This window comes from Rhopalosiphum padi, chromosome 3 (genome assembly GCF_020882245.1).
Source record: "Rhopalosiphum padi isolate XX-2018 chromosome 3, ASM2088224v1, whole genome shotgun sequence".
NCBI classification, from domain to species: domain Eukaryota; kingdom Metazoa; phylum Arthropoda; class Insecta; order Hemiptera; family Aphididae; genus Rhopalosiphum; species Rhopalosiphum padi.
This window is the reverse complement of record NC_083599.1, coordinates 46,087,367-46,110,128: the sequence shown is the minus strand read 5'-3', so window position 1 is coordinate 46,110,128 and position 22,762 is coordinate 46,087,367. Positions and strand designations below refer to the sequence as shown.

General features: G+C 29.4%; 1 protein-coding gene and 1 long non-coding RNA gene across 2 annotated transcripts; one reads left to right on the top strand and one right to left on the bottom strand.

The window, feature by feature from the left end:
- Positions 1-919: 919 nt before the first annotated feature.
- On the bottom strand, positions 920-2,341 carry LOC132925131 (uncharacterized). Its single transcript, XM_060989552.1, has 2 exons — positions 1,994-2,341; positions 920-1,612 (listed from the first exon to the last, which is right to left on the bottom strand). Exons 1-2 carry the CDS (start codon positions 2,339-2,341, stop codon positions 920-922), a joined length of 1,041 nt encoding a protein of 346 aa, XP_060845535.1.
- A 5,969-nt stretch (positions 2,342-8,310) lies between these two features.
- LOC132926665 (uncharacterized) lies at positions 8,311-13,924 on the top strand. Its single transcript, XR_009661490.1, has 2 exons — positions 8,311-8,464; positions 13,372-13,924. It is a non-coding gene; the product is annotated as an uncharacterized LOC132926665 (long non-coding RNA).
- Positions 13,925-22,762: the final 8,838 nt, after the last annotated feature.

The window sequence follows — 22,762 nt, the reverse complement described above, 5'->3', positions numbered from 1 at the left end:
ACCAATTTATTTTAACTATATAAATTGCTCGAAATTAATTATTTTTAGTTGATTATCACCATAAAAATTGTCCATAGAATGAAAATCAAACAATTGATAGTATAAAGTTACGTCCGTTTTCCGTAAGCGTTGTGTCTTGAGTATAATATATTAATAGTCTGTAATTTTTTTACCCTGTGCAAACAACTTTTTTTTACGCTTATATTATTCCATAAACAACCATGAACCACTAATGGTTTTTACAATGTATATATAAGTACCCGAATTTAAAATTTAAATTTTCATTAAAATTGCCAGTATAACAAACCCCCAACAATAAAATAAATATGCTGGTGATTTCTATTTAAATATAAACAGGAATACATTTGTATAAACAACGATTCATACAACAGAAATTCATATTTAATACCTGTTTATTAAATTGATACCTATTCACAACCGTGGTAACTAGTAAGGTATTTGAAACTTAATAAAAATGTTTACTGATCGTATCCCTCCTATTCTGTCGTTCTGTATGAGTGTTGCTTTAGGATTTGTTTTAAATAAAAATTATTCAATTTATTACTTGTTATTAAAATGTAATATCCTTATGTTTGGGCTATTATAGACTCAAAAACTACCGATTTTGACGAAATTCTTAGAAATCGTTTTTAGAGATGTTAGAAAAGTTAAGAATATCTAATTTGCCACAGGCGGATGGCTAATCTCGGTAGAATTGATACACAATAAGCGAGGCCGCACCAATGCCGAATTGTCCATGAACTGTTGGTCGTTTGGTACACCAAAATAAAACCGTCATGTTTTATGTTTATTCATTTATTTCCCGGGCGAAGTCACGATGACGTACAGCTATTTTACAACTATAAATAATTATAACATGACTATAATATTAGTCGTTTGCAATTTTAAAAACATTTATTTATTCAATGTCGCTATTTATTGGCGGGGTGATATTAAAAAGTATTTTCTTTTTGAAATTAGTACTAATTAAATCTCGTAATTCGTTGTTTTTCTGTTTCTCAGCTTCGAGCCGCTTTTCCAGAGATACTTTGTGAACGTTTTCAGAATCGTAACTGGTTAATATGTTCAACAAGTCTTTCTTTTCCTTTTGAAGTCGTGCGATACTGTTTTCGGCGATTTTCGTGCGCCTCTTATTTTCGGCTAACTCCATTCTGAGCGCATTCATCTTACTATTGTGGTTCGATGGTAGAATTTTCTTTGATTTCTCGTTTAATTTACTGTTCAATACGATGCCGAACTTTTCCATATATTCCTTAGAAGAAGCGACAAGTTCCGATCTGATTAGTTCAAAATCATCGCCTGCTATTTTTAACGTTGAATTGACATGAACTATTACGTCTTCGAAATGTTTAAATTTTCTAGTGTCCATTATCTGTGTCAAACATTGGTAATAGGCATCGTTAACGCTGACTACAGAAACAATATTTTGCCAAAAACGCTTGCCCATAGCGGTTAAAATTTTATCTAACTCGGGCGTTCCAGTTTTGAAATCGATTTCGTCGGATTTTAACACATATTTTTCTACATCAAGTGGTTTGGGATTATTTAATATAACGTTGGCATTAAAAACTTCAAACATATGATTTTTCACCTAAAAATATGTCGAATCGAGAAAATAGTTTTAAAAATAATACTTTAAAATAATAATAGTTATTTTTACACTGTTAGTAAAAGATAAATTTACTATACATAATAAATATTATAATACCCGAAAAATATCATTATATAAAATAGTAATCTGCATTTAAAAAAAAAAATTATATATCTATGTAACGTTTTTTTGATTTATAACTATGTAATAAAAATATAGTTAATACCAGCTAACAATCTTAATTTAGGTTTTAATTGATATTTGATTCAATATATCAAGTCACAACTTGATATTATAATATTTTAATATGATAATTAAATATTATTTATATGCTGTATTGTATCAGTGTAATTAAATTTAAACAATATTTTCTAATCTTACAAAACTGTTGACGTTTTCCACCTGCTTTGTGTCACCTTTCATTTTTATGCAATCGTTGTACGTACTACATAAATTTTTATAAGCATTGGCGAACGATTTCTTCTTAGTGTTGAAATCGTTAACTTTAGCATTTAGTAATTTGTCTTGAAATGACCTATGTTTTTCGATCAAAGCTTTTACGTTTGATGATCTTTCAATAGGTTTCTGGATTTCCTGCTCACGAACTACATCGCAACTTTTGTAAGACCCCAATGAATGGTTGGATGTATCTAATATGGGAGATGGAAATTCAATACAAGGCATCGATTTCGTACATTCGATTGTTGTGTTAGGTTCAGGTTCCGACATGACAATAATAATAAGTGCAAATGACAGACAATTTGTTGTACACGACTTAATCAATATTCCTCAAAGGATGTATTCCTTTATTAATTCATGTAAATTTAAACAATAAAATAAAAATCTAGTGAAATAAAATGGCAAAAGTTCAATTTAACATGTAATAAAACATACTGTAGGTATAGTAATAATATCTACGTTGTATTAAGTTTTATATGTTTTATTTTTGATAAAAAAAAAACACGTGATTACATCACAACAACAAACTAATAACAACCTATAGCCAGCAGTTGTTTGTACAACATTTTCAGTAACTACCAATACTTAAGTGTCTCAAAATATTGGTGCTAATGTTAAATAAATACAGAAAATGGAAATAATGTTCTTATCCTGTAAGATAAACAGAATTTAATTTTTTTGTTTTAAATATGTGTATAGGGAAATACTTTACAGCCCGCATTTAATCCCGTTTTTCAATATTTTAATCTCAAACTTTATAATTTATCTTTTTAAAAATGATTTAATATCGATTTGTTTGAAACTAATTTAAGAATTGGAGTTCAATTCAGGCTTTAATATAAATTCTTCTTTCATCTGAATAAAACAACAGTTAAAAGGAAGTTAACACATTTCTGCGATGAAAAAAAAATATTATAATCGAGTAACAGATTCAGCAAAAGTTGAGATTAACAAAACGATAAGCTAATAACAAGAAATATCCATGTAAATTAGATCATCAACAGTTCTAGGTTCACATCATTAAATAAACTATATTTTAACTTTCTTTTCGTCAAAAATATATTATAATATTAATGAAGGGTACAGAGGAAAAACGGCAGTATTTCATTTAATAGATTTTTATTTTATGATTTGATTCGAAAGCTGATTAGGAGTACTTAATATTTACTGTTGAAATCGATTAAGTGAAAATGTCATTCAGTCCATAATTATTAAAAGGAAAAGATCTGCAGGTATACTGGTGCGAAGTAGATTGTAGTTCGTGCTTTTTTTACGTTCCCCTAAAAAAATTACAGAAATGGACTACTACCGTTTTCCCCTGTACCCTTCATTTGTATAATACACATCATACACGAGGAACAAATTTAATTAGTAATTACATATACTTTTAATAATTGCGTATTTACAACTTATAAACCATAAAAATGTCATACTATATCAAAGTCGTGATCATATCTCCATAAAAAGTATCAAGTTATAAATTACTATAAATTTACCACAATTTTTTATTGTACAACAGTATGGTACAATAAGATAGAATATCTACTTTTAATTTCTAAATAAGATTTATTATTTATAGAAAATTGTAAATAACAGTTTATAAATAGATCGTTTCCAACATCACTATCATTGATATTATTATTTTTCTTTCAAATAATATATACACGGCACATAATAATGTAATGTATTAATTATTTTTAATAACATATAGGTAATATTATAATATTATGAAAATTATATTTTGATATCGTAATTATAACACCATAATTGTTAACTCATATACACGTGATAGATAACACTGCCACTTTCGAATTTTAATGTCAAAACCTTGACAGTATTATGCACTTTGTACAATTTTATGAAAAACATTTTGTGAATCTCTTCGAACTTGTGATAACTTGTTTTTATAATATATTACGCGTGATAGAGAAACATTTATCCAAATTCAGTATTCTTTTTTCCAAATCTCTTTGAACAAAATACAATTTTGGGTGGCACTAAAGTCGTATTATATACTTTTTATGTACAATGCAAAAACAACAACAAAACATTTGTCGAAACGTATTTCCAGTAAAGCGCATAGCAAAAACGCCAAAAACGGATTTTTTTTTCAGATAATTACATATAACACTGTGGTAGTAAAATTTAAAAGTAGCAGTGCAAGCGAAACGGAGCTAAGTATTAGCATCATATCGAGTATATAATATAATATAGATACTGTCTAATACGTATAGGTATAATGTCCTATAATGTTAACGTATATAGGATACGTTTATTACCTACACCTATAGGTTGTTATAACTACGTAAGTAATTCACGTTTTATTTTGTGTTGGGAGTGTATACATACTTTGATCGTCGCGATGCGCACCTGAAGTAAACAATATATATTTACTGTAAAGGGTGTGGGAATATCCGGAACGGGTTGGTGTAGTACGCTCACCGTTTCGTTTTTCGCACACCCACACACGGAGATATGGAATAATAATGCACCGGGTTCGTCTCTCCATTCATTCGCGACACAGATTTTGGAAAACGGTGCGTTGTTGACAAAAAAATACTTAAAAACCGAACCAAACCGTCACAAAACACGGAACGATATCATATTATATGAAATGTAACATATTCTCACGGAAACCGTCCGTTTGAAAAGGTTAAAATCCTGTGCAAACCACCGTTTTATGTATACGGAGGGCGTGGGAACGTCGTCGTCGACGCGGCTGCAGATATTACATTATTATTATTATTATTATTATTATTGTAAGTAGTATTATATTATTATTGAGATACTGTCAGGTGATCGATATTATTGCAATATACCTATATATACAAATACACACACGATTCAGTCATGATGTGTATACCGGTGAAATATACATAATTTATTGTTGTTGTCGTTATTATTGTCAAAGTCCTCATCGATTAACGGCAGCATAATAAATGCGGCGGATCCGCGCAGAAGGTTTTATTCGCCAGATTGTGGTCAGATCGTTTAAGAGTTTGCGTGATCTGTAAATGTATTATTTTTCCGAAATAAAAAATGCGTTTTATATAATATGCTACACGTGAAATCGAAACTAATATACAAACCTAATCGATTCCGACAAAAGTAAAAGTCATCTCATGTTCGTTTTACAACTGCGGTACATAAAGATGCTAATGATTTTTATACTCCTTAGGCACACGGAGGTACCAATCGATATAATGATATTATATATAATGTGCGTGTTTTATATACGCGATGTATAATGGATTTTCGTTACGTTTATTACACGCGATAAAAATCTGACCCTTATACTAGTAATATATTTTTCAACCCCCCAAAAACAATATGGGTAGGTGCCGATGATTTATTATATTTTTATACTTAGGTAGTACTTTTTTAATCGAATTTTTTTTTCTTTTCTTTTATAGATTTAATAGTCGTAATTTAACAGTGTGTAGCTATTATAGGTAGGTACTGGCTATACCTCTAATGTACATAACACAGATATTATTTAGAATTCGTATAAACGGTACGCGCACCGGTTATTCCATCCAAATTATGAAATTAAACGGCTTTCGCATATAATATTGGTTAATCGTATTATTTTCCATTGCAGCATATATAATAAGCAAGTGCCAAACAGGCAACAACAGTATTAACTACTAATTATTATATATATTATATAATATTTATATATATGTGTGTGTGTGTGTGTGTAATAATATTACAGGTATTCGTAAAACATAAAAAGGTGTAAGAACATTGAAAGAGTCGTATAATAATATGATATAATATAACATACGTGTGTTAATATTAAGTGTAAAGTGTAATAGTAGCTCTATAAACAGATAGCTTTATTTCATTTATATTATTACTGCGTTTTTACATTGTTTTGTTCGTATTTTAATTATAATCTTCAAGTCCTCGGGCTTAGATAAGGTCACGTAAATATGTCAAATACGAACATAATATAACGCAATAATTCGTGCAATAATAGGTACTTGATATTATTATGAGTGTTATTTATTATGAATAAGAGTATACTAATTTAAATCATAATATTATTATGGTAATTGGTAAAATATATTGCTGTGTCGTTAACTATATAGTAACATCGACCGTAATCTGCGAGTGGCTTATTATTATTAATTATTACATACCCGGCTACTTAATGATTATATTGTTGTTTCGATAAATTTTCGGTTGAATGGATAACGGTCATTAGTATTTAAATGTTTTTTTACAGCTACAACTGATTCTATAATCGACGATGTGTTTATTAGTCGGTAAGATTACACATTGGTAAATTTAATCCGCGATAACGACAAATGAATACAGAACATTGTAAACACTAAATAATTACGATAAAATATTTCAATTCAATAATTCAAAGTGCTCACACGCCGAAAAAGTGACGTTTTTTAATATAACACACCTATATAGTAATATAACTAACTGATACCGCATAAGGATTATATTATTGCGTATTTGCGTATGTAAGTGCACATTGAAGCGGTGTGTGCATGATTACATTTACAGTTTATTTTCTTATTAATATTTAAATATTTAACACGTATTTTGGTCATGATATATTATAGATTATAAGAGAAAACCAACACGTGTTAAATAAATCAAAATAATATGTATCCTTAACGAATGCCAGAAGTATACAAAGATAAAAGAAACTATAACTGAATTACTAACATCCAATAGCACCCACTATATAAGTAAAGAGTACCAATAAGATTTTAAAATAATCGAAATCATATTTTTAATTATTATAGAAAAATATATTTTTGTAAAAAAAAAAAAAATGACAAACCAATATAATTTGTACATTTATAATTAAATAATTTATGACCATTGTCGGTAAGATAAAAAAAAAGTTTTAAATTTTTTTACGAAAAATAATCATAATACAAACATAATAAATAATGAAACGTGTTGTTATATCATATTGTATCAATTTCATTTTTCCCCGAGTACCTTCTGCTGTCCGGTCCCTCGTCGAATTGTTATACACATACACACACAATATATAACGTAGTATACTACATGTATATCAAATATATTTTATTGATATTGAACAATGATGGTCAGTCGGAAAGCAAAGATTTCGTTAATACGAGTACACCATCTGGTATCTTGCTGTTCAATATCATAACAATTATTATTGTATAATACAATAATACAGTCCACACCCTACAGTTCCTGCGAGGAGTTTGTAAAAATCAAAATTAATATTATATTATTTAATACTGCGCCGTGCTATAACAATTCAACATTCATACTAATCACTATAATTTGTAGAAAAATTATTTAGCATCGATATCGTGCTAACAAAATTGAATTTGGCAATTCAAATAATTTTTGATATCCAATCCACCCTTTCCAATTTTACACCTCTATAATGACATATTCTAATAATTGGTGCCAACTATTCCATTTTTTAATGCAGACTTGCAAATAATTTTAAAAACAAATGATTTTTTGATACTTTTTTTAAATTTATTTCAATATTTAATCAGCTAGATACTGTTCCACTTATGGAAAGCTACAGATGGTGGAAAGTTCTGATATAGCATCGGCCGCAAATAACTTGTTGTTTGGGTCGATCCCAACTGTATATAACGTCGAGGGAAATTTGAGCATAAGCAACATACATTTTTTATGAGCGTTTGAAGTTTAAATTTTGACGCAGTTGAATATTCATATTCATATTATATAAAATAATGGTTTGTCCTCAAAATGAATGGTAGATAATTGAAATACTTAACTATTACTCAAACTATCATTTTTTGTAATGCATATTTTGCTAAAATTGTAATCAACCTGCCGTATTACTAATAATATAAAATAAAAATTATAAAATGCCCTTAATCCTATAGAGGCTACTACAGTGTTACGCCGTGGGAATTACGTATAATAATTGTTTTTTATACGTATGCAATGATTTATTATTGAATTCAAATTTAACACGTCATCCATTACAATCTACGGTATTATAGTGACTTGCTCAATGACACGATGAGGTACACTTAAAACTTACTATAGGTACTTACTGTAGAGAGACTTACCAGTTTATCTACTTTATCTTGTGTTTATGCGAAAATGTCAATGGAATCGACTTTTTATACGATGGCGGTGAGGCGGGAAAATCCCCCGGAGGCAATACATGTAACGCAAATAATTGTGCAATACGAAAAATATAATATGTACAATATATAGGTTTTTCAACGTCTGGTTTTGGCGCCATGGCGCACTACAATCATCATCGATAGTCAATACAATACGATCGTAAACATTATCGAATAGTTTATTTGCGGTATACGACATATATAGAACTACGGCAGGTGGTATTAAAAACATTACTACAATAGTGCACGATGTTGCTATACATTATAACAGGTAACTATTACTTATACCCAGAAAAATAATGTCAAATATTATTATTAAATTTTCGGGCAACAGGTTGAACGCGTTATTTTAGTTATTATGTATACATATGTATATTGTATATACATATCAGGGTTGGTCAACTAATGGCGCTCGTCATAGTCAGATGCGGTTCGTAGGTATCTCTTATATTATTAATAAAAATAAAAATTTACTTATTATTATGAATTTTAATTTTTTTGATATACGATTATAAAAATTTATCAAATTATATAAAATGTATCTATAAACATTTTGGCTTTTGGTATCGTTGTATTTTTTGAGGTGTCAGGTGAATATATTCATATTAGCATAGCGGCCACCATTGATATATTGTATATTACACGAATAGAGTATTTTCATTATACTATTATTGTGATAAATCTATCAATATTAATAAATTATAAAAATTGTCTAAGTATAATAAATACTTAGATTCAATATTACATATTTTTTCTGTAAAACTATTTTTTTAAATAATCAATAACTTAATAGTTTACAATAAAAAGGAGGTTCTCATTTGATAAACAGAAGTTTGTATCGCCACAGGACACTCCTTAAGTGGTACAAAAAAAATCTTAAGAATTTTAAAATACGGGGGGTGAGCGTGTTTAGTGAATCATTCAGTATATATATGTACTCGTAATTATTTATTATCGTCGTATACGGTTGTGCAGTAGACATAATATGGTCTGTCGACGACGACTTTCTCCGGTCCCCGGACTGTCTGTATTATTGTATCTACTATTTTGTGTATGCGCGTGACTACAATAACATGGTCATTTCGGATTTATAAAATGTAAAGTGTTTTCGTTTATATAAACCAACCGTTCCCCGAGTGCCCGTGCACACTTTACGTCGCTATAGGATTCAGAACCAGACGATAATCATCGGAGAATGAAGAATTTTATGATATTAACGTAACATGTATTTGGACTTACGCGTGTTATATTGTGTACTATTGACTATTACTGTTTATCATTGTTTATTAGTACTTAAGTCGTTTCTTCGTAATTTTCTGAGGTCGGTTACTCGTGTTGGACTCCCATGCACACATTAAATATAGTAATATTAGTTACTAAATAATTATAATATATATATATAAAGGAATTCGTGTTATTTACTTTTCTTGTTGGTTGTGAACATTATATGATTGAATTATTAAAAATATTTAAAATTGTTCAACACCAAATTATTGCGAGTACGACAATTTCAAAATCTAAAAACCCGACTTTTTCAGTGTAAAGAGAGTCTTAAGTATAAGGATTTATAATATCTATGTAATATGTGTACCGCCAGCGGACACAGAAAATACTTGAATCGATTAAAAGAATTAAAAAATTAAACCGTCACAGCAGTGCACAGAATTATGAAAAATTAAATAACAAAATTAAAATTAAAACCATTCTGTTCTATTTACGTATTTATAACGTAATTATTTATGCTATAAGATAATCGATTAACTGTATACTTAAATAAAATGTAGTATACCAACGTTTTTTTCACTAAATCCGTTCTAAAACGATGTTTAGCGGACATCTGCTTTGCATAATTTATTATTGTTCCTTCAGCACTTAAATGTTTATTTGAAAAAAAGTCGATGCAATCCACTAAAACTAAATATAATAATATAACGTATGTTTAACGTTCAACGCGTAGGTACGTAAAACATGTTTATTGTTTAAAACCGACACGAGCCGCTACAATATGTCCTCGAAAATGTCGTTCGAGCTATTTATTTTTTTATATGTGCTTTTTCAAGCACTATAATATAATCACAGACGCGTGCTCCTGCAATCATCATTTATATGTATATCACCGATCTGAACGTGTTTTCACCGCACTTTACTGCGCGTGTCCGCCGACTGCAGACCTAACCGAGATAATAGAAACATTGGCGTGGCTTCTCAACGTAACAATAATTATCTATAATGGTATGTGCGCCATACTGAATAAATGAGTATGAATTATTTATATATATATAATATGTATATACATAAACGTATAATACAAGAAAAATACCTAGTTAAAAGCCGACATTCTTTGCGAATAAGGTACCACAACAACAGAGTGGGTGTAGTGTTGTTATAATGACGCACATTATATTATTTTGAACTATATTTTATTATTATTATTATTGTCGAGTTATTCGAGAGATAATCCTGCAGGACGATTCAGCTGGTTTCGAGAAATCCACTAAGGTATGTACGTTGTTCCTCGAGCTTCCTGCGCGCTTACGAAAAATAATTCAGTGGAAAAGTGCATATTTCAGCATCATGGAATTATGATATATATATATACGTAAAATATGATATTATGATACAGAATACGTAGTACGGTATTTATTTTAAACGAAAATTATAATAGCCGTCCTATATGCAAAATTGCATTACATATTTTCCGAGGGGAGGGGGAGGAGAAGGGATAATTCCACTCGTTTACAAACATTTATATAAACAATAAACAACGTACACGGTCGACGTCATTTTGAAATTCTTCATATATACCTACCCACTTTTGTTATAATATAACACTGCAGTTATTGCACTGAAGAATTTAATAATATTATTCGTTGCTCGGAGGCGCGCCTATTCGAATATTATAATAAAGTAGATACCTGTAAAAATTAATTTGATATAAAACGGTTTTTTGGTTTATTTTCATTTCGTGGTTCTTAGAAATAAATATAGTATACTTTGATGCAGATACCTTCTCAGACTGCGAACTGTGACTGTGGTATGCGCAAGTCTATGTGGCAGTATGGTAAAAATTAAACTACACTGTATAGCAGTGGTCCGCGAGAAAATTTAGGTGGTCCGCAGAAAAATTTGAACGTTATTTGCAATATTATTTTACGAACCTTAGTGTGATCTAGTATAATCACTATGTGACAAAGTATAATCGTATTATGTTGCTGTATAAATCCTTTTTTTATTATTATACATACATATATATTTTTATATTAACTTGGTATAACCTAACCTAACCTAATCAGTTGTGGAACGGTATTTATGTAAAAAGCTATTATAAGCTATAAGTGGTCCGTATAATTTAGAGTACGGTTGTAGTGGTCCACGAGGTCCAAAACGTTGGCGACCACTGCTTTACATAGTATATTAATACCAACAAAATACTTTATTATTTATTTGTACACAGTCCGTCAGGCATGAGTGAGACGTGAGTACGTGACTGGTCCGCAACACACGCGTAATGTTGTGCAGTATACGCGAATAAAAAGTTCGAGAACTTTTGCAGCTTTAGTGTGCAGGAAATCGATTACACGAACCTCTATATTATACTCTTCTGTATCAGATTTTGAAAATTGTATTGAATGTATATTATACAGGTAGTCACGACAAAAACACGTGCATGCGTTTCCGTGACACCGATATAGCTGTACTTTCAGTATACGCAGTACCCTCGTCAGCTGTACCTCTGCAGAATCGATATACGAAATCTGATTATATAATACGATCGTTGTGTATAATAAACACTATAAGCTAATAATATTGTAGGTGTTTTTTTTTTTTATTATTGCAGTGACGATGACCTAACGGCAGCAGTGCGGATAACCGTGGTCGCGGTCAAGGCGATATAATTATTACGACTTATGCGCCGCTCACAGTAAATTATATTGAGCATAGCATTTTTTTTTTTTTATGTATAAATATCGGTTCTACTCGTATATTTATTATTATTATTATTATTATGGGTTGAACTTTTTTATTGCACATAGAATTTTTTTAGCATAATGAATGTAGCAATAATAGCATAATGTTTTAAAAGTTAAATAAATGTGCAAAATGATATGAGTCAGTAAGTAGCTTTTAAATCATAGTAATAGTTGATAGTGTATTTTCTCGCAATTTTCTGGTATTTTATATTATGCATAAAGTTTTTGATGCATGTGTTTTTTTTTTTAACTAAAATGTGAATTCCCAAACTGATAGAAAATTTTAATAAATCAATTTTATTATACGAGTACAATAATAAAGATGCATTTTTTTTAATCATATAATATGATTATTCGTGACTATGTGGTGCTATAGTGTCAGTAGGTATACATCAGTACTCGACAACGTTAATTTCTCATTATTTTCAATATTAATTCATGTGTAGTTGAATTACGCGAAAACAAAAAAAGGTCATGTTAAATGCCTAGATTTAATTCCGAATTGGCGAGACTCTACTCTAGGCATTATATGAAAATAAAATAAAAGTATTAATACTCAGTAGAATCATAATATTATGTTTTTCTGTTTCTGCGGTGATTGTTGTTGTTGTTGTTGTTGTTGTACATCACGATTGAACGATTTATTATCTTTCGTATTATCGATAATATCATAATCGTCTTTTTCGTTTAACGATGTTATAATCGTTTCCCGATGGGTAACATTATTATAGCTACGCGCGGTGTGTTTTTACGTCGTCGGCGATCCCTTTTTTCCGTGCTCGCTCACACCACACGTATAGGTAATGGTATCCCCCCCTTCTCACGGTAAACATTATCGAGTGACGAGGCGAAACTATATATTATATATACATAATGTACTGATATATAGGTATATATATATAGGTATACCTTAGTGGGGTGCGGGATGCGAAAAAAAAATCAGGTCGTCGGGCGTCTGAGGCTGATGGGTTCGCATACACCCCATCATCCGCCCGCGACTCATATATATAATATATAATAATATTGTATTTTATCAGCACCGGGTCTTCCGTACGCGTATATGCATGGGAACCGGCTACCTGACTCTCGGACCAGTTCTCATCGCTCGTCGCCCCTACACACACACACACACACACACACACACACACACATGCGTGGCTCAATAATACATATAGTGCGACGTTACAATATAATATTATTTTTATAGGTAGTGTGTTTTCACTCGCAATCTGCCGGCGCGCGAGTTATCCCTCTCTCGAACACGGCACGACGAACGGATACCGAGTATAATATATACAGGCGGTGATTCAAAAGAATATACCACATCTTCGAAAATCGATATCTCCGCACGGAAGAAACGGAGTGCTGATGAGCGCCATTTGTCGTCGTTTAGGCGACTTTCTAAAGTGTCCACTCCGTTGGCATCTGTCTGTTCACAATATGTAAACGATGGATCGGCAGCTAAGCGGCTTACCCCAACCCCCGCGGTTTTTTAACCTATGGTGGTGTATGTTAAAAATACGATTTTTCGACCATCGCGGTTATTACAGCGTCGTCGAGATACCGCGGAGAACGTGGAACGAATTTGATGACTATCGTCGGGTTGTTGATGTCACACCACGTGTGTCTCAGGTGAGGATTACACGAACGACTATGAACACGTCTTGTTATATAATGAAAAAAACAACTTTATTTTGTACTGCTTATATTTTGCCCAAAGTCCCGCCGCGTTTCTTTTAATAAATACAGATTTTCAAATATTTCTTATTCCTTTTTAATCACCCTGTATATAAATACACCATACGACAGCCGAAGAGAGTGAAAAGGGTTTTCGGGTTTTAGGTTGGTCCCACATACATTCACACGTGTACAAATACATAAAATATTATATATATATATATATATATGTAGAATGCGATACGACTAAGAGGCGGAACCCATCACAAGATGTGTGTGTGTGTGTGTGTGTGTGTGTGTGTGTGTGTGTGTGGGTACACATTGCCTGCCTACGATTTATGCCGTGCGTCCGCCGACACAAGCGAAATACTTGCCGTAGACTGTTGCTGTACTCCGACATATGGTTATCGCGAAATTGGCCTTTATTTTCGGAGTATGGTATTATTATTATTATTAAATAAACTGCAGTATAATATGGCCGAGGTAAACTCCTTCGCCATATTATCGAAAGTGATGATGATCGAAGAAAGGGATATATTATTACTATTTTCTATTATATTGTCCTTAATGATGCTCTGCAGAATGCGTGTAGAGGCGTTTTCGGCGTTCGCCCGACAGACGTTTTTCTTACGGGTATACCCGTGTGTATAGGCGTAGGCACATTGTATATAATTTTTTAACTGCGCACACACGCCTGTCAGCCGAATGGGTTCGTGGTGCAAAAAAAAGGATTGTAGTCCGTTAAAAAAAAAAATTGCCACCTGGTATTCAACTCGAATTACTACCTATACATCCTATCGCGGGTGGAAATCTTATTAATTTTGTTTTTTGTTATCCATCGGCAAGATATTTTTCGAGATCGTTATTCTGCTACGCGATATTCGTATATTTACACGAAACGCACCTGCGAAAATCTGGGTAAAAAAAAAAATCATTAAAACAAATTATAATTTATAATAAAGACGCTTATAATAGCCATCACTGGAAATATGCCTGCAAATAGTTACTATAATAATGTATACTTTCCGCTATTATACTGTTTAATTCGTCATTTCAATAACAACCTGGTAACAATACGGACACGCGATAATAGTGCATTATGTATATAACTATAAATGTTTAAATCCATTTTGATTTGAATTTATTCAAGAAAGAGAAGTAAAAAAACTATATTTTTATTTCTTTTGGTATTATATATTATATTATTGCGTAATAATATTCAGTTACACGCCATGCTTACCAAATATTTGTACGCACTTGGAAATTCAAAAACTGTTATAAATTTGTTGGTCTAGTCACTTTCGTTTTTCAATAATACCCAAAATATGAGCCAATGCATTAGGTAAATTAGTTAATATTTAATGACTGAGATTCTGTTATTTATAAGGTACCTGATGAATACAGTATTTGTACAATATGATCGCGATAATTCAATATATTTTTATAATGTTCGATAAACATATTTAAATATTAAATCATTGTAATGACAACAAAAATAAGTGGCTACAGAAATAAATATAGAAATATACTTATGGCGGTATTAGTCAATTATTATTTGCTTTAATATTTTATTATCGATACATACTCGTAAGTGGGAACAAGTAATAATATAATCACAATTCACAATACATTTATAGCAGGGTAATCAACGATATATTATACATATTATAACATTTAATCAAATAAGTACCAAAATATGTAAAAATTGTAAAATTTACATATTATATACCTCATATACCTGGATGATAATATCTTCTAAATTACGGCTCAGGTTATTATTTGTGAATATTGCATACTAATTAAAATTATAATATATTATATAAGTACCTATAATATGGAATTTGCGTTATTTTTTTATTTTTATTACATTTCTGAAATTCTATTTTTTCTTATTTCATATTTCAAATAATTACAAGAATTTACAACGAATAAAATATATATTTATGCATTATATTATATATTATAAGAAAATGAGTTGAAAAAATCCAAACGACATTTTGGCATTCATATCGCGAGATTCTTATAAAGTACTCTATCCACGTGAAGTAATTCGAATAAACGACCAGGTGACAGTCTTATTTTTTTACTAATACCTATTGCAGCTATTCTATTTGTGAACATCTGAACCCGTTCGAATGAGGCGTGCCTGTGTCCCATTATGCACAGCAATCGAAAAAAAAACGTGTCTGGCAAACACTCGCGTATCTATAATACATTATACTTCGATCGTCATTGATGAAACGACGCTGTCGCTTTTATTGTTATTATCACGATTCGCGTCCCACAATCAATAGATATAATAATATAAGTATACGGTATTATGTGACGGTACCCGTGTGCCTGCGAAGTCATCAATTCAGTTGACATTTCGAAACAACCATCTGTATTGATGAGATTCCGATAATGGTCCACCACTCCGGTCAATGAACATAAAATAATAAAATATATTGTTGGCGGCGACATTTTATGCAACGTGTCATTTTGCCATTCGTGTCTATGGAATATACGTATGTGAGTTCAAATGTACGAGTGCATTATAATATGTAATATTTAAACTAGCTGCTTATATTTGCATAGGTAGTTAAGTATTTCCTATAATAAATTAACTATTCAAAATGTTAACTGACTTAACTAGCTGGGTATTTTTTTTTTAATTTACTTAATCATATAGGTAACTATAGTATTCAAGTGTAATTGTGTAAATTTTAATCAACAACATAGCTTTTCCCAGTTATTTTTTAAACTTAAATGTTAGGAAATTATGATATATTATATGTATAACTGTGGTAAAAATGTAAGACTATAGTATTATAGCAAATTAATTTACTTGTTATTATCTATAAGGTAATTGAAAATACTTTTTTCATTTTAATTATTATCTATGAAACTTTAGACTCTTTAGAGTAAGATATATTGTCTTAAAGATTAACGTTTTATTATAACGTTGACTTTATTAACTTAAATTAATGTTTTTTTTATTAAATCGCTTTAATTTTTTTTTTTTTTGAAGTTTCAAAACTTAGCTCCCATACGTGAAAATGTGCTTTAGAGAATCTCACATATTATTTTAATGATATTTTTTTACAAATTTTAGTTTTTAGGACATTTTTTAAATTTATATCGAATCAAATGTATATTATAGTAAACAATGTATTGTTGTAATAATAAAACAAGCATAATTTAGGTAAAGCACACAGGAGTGATCAGCGAAATGAGAGCGTGTATACTTGATGATGCAATTTTACCACAGTTTTACAAAAATATCTAAATAAATGTAGATGATAAGATTATTTCTATATTTTATATCTGTATTATTTTAAAGTGTCTTTTATAAAAAACGTACTACAGTTTAACACGTGTTTGTTATATCATATTTTATACAAAAAAAAAAAAATACATTAAAATACATACACAAAAGTCCATATTTTAAGAGTTTAAGAAATGTTTTTATTTTTTTGCGATGTATTAGGACATTAAAATCTCAGATCCATATGACATAGAATATAAAGTCACATTCAAACACAGATTTCTAGTATAAAAGTCTGAGCATTCAAAACGTAGGTATAGGTTAGGTACCTATACTAATAACCTATGTATTAATTATAATTTGGAATACCTACGGGCTACGATCTATGCCAAACTCATTATATAGTTTACTTCGGCATTGGTCCTATAAAAACTCTTCCGGCTCAATGTTTGACCTACAACAGTTTTGTTTTTGTATTATAATCTAATAATGTGTGACTAACAACTGGCCTTAGATTTTATCGCGTAAAAATATATATAAAAAAAAACACGACATCGGCGTTTCGCGTAAGTGTAGGTAGGAAAAATCGCGTGAAAACGCTCGGCCAATAAATATTATAATATGTTTGGTTTACTGTATAGATGTCGGAATGATGCACTGTATATACAGTATAATTTTACCCGCGGTAAAGGCGCATAAATATTGTCGGGTCTTAAATATTTACAATATTATACGATTTATACGCAATTAATATTCGCATATCGACCCGTTAATGTAAATATTTATTATATTATATAAGATTTTCAAAAGACGATAATATGTTTAATACGTTATTTATACAGTATATAGGTAGTTAGGTGTACATTAAACTAATTTATACGGTGCATTAGGGGCTTTATTATTACATATTATATAAATATTTATTATGCTAATAAACTATAATCCACAATTCGGCAATAAAATAACAATTTTATTGTGTAATTTATGTGGTAGGTCACGGAATAAAAAAATGTATAGATATTATATTATCTTTAAAATTTATTCCAGCTAGTACGTCACACATTTGAGCATTGCTCTTTATTGTTTTATTAAAGTAGGGATTCCTTATCTATTATATTATACGCATAAAGACAATAGCTTCATTTTTCGCTTTGAGAAAACATCTCGTTTCCACGGAAGTCAAGCTTATATATATAGTAGTATAATACGTGCAATTAATTTTAATATTAAACATTAAAAATCCAAACGCATCTCATTAATTAATGACGGTGCAATGGGCCCATTAAGTGTTAATTATATTTTTGAACGTTGCCACGTTGTTTTGAATTTTGTTTATAATACATTTTTCGTACAAACGTACGTATTTGTGAAATTAATTTAGTCACAATAAGTGCTGCAATAGGCTTGCAGTTCTGGAGTATATAGGTAGTATAATATTATATATTGTATATACGCACTGCCAATTCTATGGTTTAATTGGATTACTGTTAATCTGAATTGGTTAAAATCTATATTGTTTCAAATATATTACGCTGTGAAATGAACAATCGAATACCTACCTATGCCTGAAATTATTGCGCTTGGCAATCTATTTCAAATTTTTTCTTTTTAAAAGATAGCTGGGCGTAGTATGTTTACATACCTATATAATATTATGCTGTTTGCCTGTTCAAATAAAGTGTTTGTTGAAGATGTATATACATAATCACAATAAAGAATTCGACGTATAATATGTGATTCAGTGGAACACTGTTACATCGAATCCAGCCTAAACAATGAAAAAATAAAATAAAAATAACACCCTAAAGGTTAGAACAATATTACATCATAACAACTACTCCTCCAAAATAATATTGCAAACATCACAAAAGAGAGCCAATCAAGACGACGTCGTGTTATATAGTAGAGAAATAATATAAAACTATAGAAAAGAAACCGCGGCTATAATCCGTTATTCATCGTATAACATACTTACTCAAAATAAAAGTTAACCCGAGATGACTTAATTTTATTTTTCGATACTAACATAAAAAAAAAGGTCAATACTATAATATTCGTTTGTTATCTTGAGTAAACAATATGTATTTTAATAGTTTTGATAATAATCTATGTCAACATTTTGTGAACGGTTACAGCCAATTTAGCGAGATTTTAAGTCATTATTTAATTTTTGTTTGAACAGGTTATTTGAAAAATGAGTTAAATTAGCGTCATAAATATTATTAAGTACTCTCGACAAACACACGACAGCTATAATAAGCGATTGTACTTTTTTTTTATCAACCACGATCTCCATACAGTTATAATTTATATTAAACTATGTACTACAATCGTTTCATCATATAGCGAAATAACGAAATTAACACTTAAAGCCTAAAGGCCAAATCGGTTATTTTCTTATATGTTATTAGTAGAAAATAGAAACGATAACGGCTACACCAGTGCTTTGAAAGAAATAATAATGGTCGGATGTGTTATGATGACTTATAATAAATATAATATATTATGATTTAATGATTATATTTTTCATGTGTAATTACGGCAACTAATTACTAATACGAATTATATATAGATACGTTTAAGAGTGACAAATATTAATAAAAGTTACATCCAAATATTTTTTTCTCACAAAGAACCGTTTTGTCATTAAGTTATTTATATAAATGAGATGTATTATCGTTAGTTAATTACGATTATCAATTGGCAGTTAGAACTATAATATAATACATAATATATATATATATATATATATATGCTATATGCGTTGTTCTACGAGTGTAATTATAACTATATGTATTTTATATCTGCGAGTTCTGTAATTACAAAAAAAAAAAAATATTAAATCTATAAACGTTTATACAAAGACGGGCAAGTTAATGAAAATAATCAACTTAGTTAAGTTGAGTAAACACAAGATCGTTGGCAAAAATGAGAAATGGATATGTGATGCGAGTTAGAAATATAATCTATATATATATATTATATACTTAAAACAGTAAAATTATACAAATATATCAGAATAAGTTTTAATTATTTTTGTACAATGATCTAAACAAATAATGTGAAAATGCTATAAACAACTATTTATGTTAAAAAATATTCAGCGCATGTATTTGAAAGTATCTATTAGACACTTTCTTGAAGTCTCAAATTCTCATTTTCTATCGAATATTCAAATAATGTGATGTATTTTAAATATTTTTATTTTTACTTCAATACTTTTAAAAAGTACCCTTTACTAGACTGTTTACCATTATTAGCATTATTGAATAAATTTAATATGATCAATAATATTTTATATACATAAACGGTTATGTTTTAGTTTAAGAGCGGAAAAACACAAATCACAGAATTAAATAAATTAACAATATTTTAAAGACAATGATATACATATTAGTTTTTCATAATAGTGTAACAAAAAGTTGCAAAAAGTAATTATAACCCGAATGTAGCTATTTAAAAATAAATAATACAATGGACTTTATTTGTGCCTTCGATATAAAAATAATAATACTTTATATATTATTATTCAACAATAAAAATTAAAAATGCCTTTTTTGTATAATTTCGGAATTACGTGACGACGACAACCGGTGAACAATTACACGAAACTATACCTAGTAATAATTTTGAATTTATATTTAAATGCGCATATATTAAGTTTTTAATTTTAATTATTCTAAAAACATCGTTGAAATTGCCTACAATGAACTCCGTACATACAAGATACAAATCCTGTGAAACGCATTCTGAATTCAGGCACTATATTTAATTCACAATTTACAAAGTTAATAATATATCGACATTTAAGACTTTTATCACCAGTAAAATAAAAAAACACTTATTGCCTTATTGGATATTTAATTACATCATTTCGGAATATATTTTTAGCGCTAGACGATTTTATAATAATACAATGTATAATATTATAATATGTTTATGCATACCTAATTGTATGCTATTCGTATTTATATGCATACGATTTAATATAACATTTATTATATGCACCATAACTCATAATGCCTAACTGGAATATTAAAACATGTTATATTATACCCCATGAAAATTTGTTTCGAGTTGAACAACTTTGATCATAAAAAATAATTTGTTCTGCGCAATATTTATGTATAAACGTGTTGATCGATACTCAGTAAAAATAATAATTATAAAACCAACATCGATATTATGGTTTCTTCGGTAAGTAAGTACCTTCTATATAAGTATATAGGTATAGCTAGGTACTATGCGCAATGCGTGCGATTGTAACGGTCGACGACCGGTCAGAGAGATAGAAAAAGACATACGCAGACACATAGATATTATATATTTTATCTCGCGCAGTAGGTACCTACCTATCAAGCATAATATGTCTACTTTGAAAGTATAAAAATAATGACGCTATTGCGATGATTTTAAAGATTATCAACTGTATAAACGTTTATACACAAGATCAGATAGGTAAAATAATAAATCGAATAAACGATAAAATATATAATATTACATTGTAAATCTGAAGAGTTTATGTTTAAACCACCAATCTCATAAACCTCTGGATCTATTTCAATACGACTTATATCACTCATATTTTTTTATTTAAATGGCTGCTGTTGGTAACAGATTATATTACTATAATAATTAGAAAAATAAACATTATAGTTTTAAGCATTTATTGAATCCATTATAATATTTTTGTGTTCACACGAAAAATATTTCTATAATCAGTTCAGAAAAATCATAAGTTCATGAGGGATTGTAAAGTTATCCTGGCATCCGGATTTATGATTTGATTTTACGTATTAGGGGAAGTGACACAAATTGTTTAAGGATGGTGAAGATGGATACAATCCTGGTACTAACAATTGAACTTTGTTAGAGGGAGTAAGAATGACTTTCAAGTGCTAGGACGTATAGATTTATATTATATATTTCAACTGAATCCAACGAATAATAACGATTGAAAGATAGATTAATTTCAATCCGGATAAAGTCGGATAATACAAATAGTATATTATGATAAATTATTAAATATGTAAAATATTTTATTATTATACCCATAGGAGACACATTTTATTATTATATATTTATATAAAACGAATAGAACAAAAAACGTTCGCATTTATTTATTGATCATTTCATATTTTCATTTATTGCTATTTGCCAATTTCGTCACATTTATTGACTATTTATTTGACTTGTTGGTTTACGAGTTTACGACTAGCATTTGTTTACAAAATATACACGTACGTTACGTATGACCCATATTAGTCACAATTTATAACCCAAACAGAGAAATAATGTTCTAAAATTAGTAGGTAATGCTATTTTTTGCGATTTGAATATTTACGTAATTTTAAGACAAAAACATCTTAAACTTTTAGTTGTTTCATACGTAGACAGAAATTTAATAATTTATTAAAACGATATAATTTTGAATTAAATCCAAGAAAATAAGATAAGAGTCCTGAGTCTAAAACATACCATTACATCAGTTGAAAACTGAAGTAAATAATACATTGTGAAGCATTCTTTTCTGAAATTTATACATCTTCAAAAACAACAACAAATAATTAACTAAGAAAAAGTGTTACCATCTTGTATATATAGAGAATAACATAATTTCATATGATTTTACAATTTTATAGAAATTCAACATTTTTTATTGTGCGTATTATAT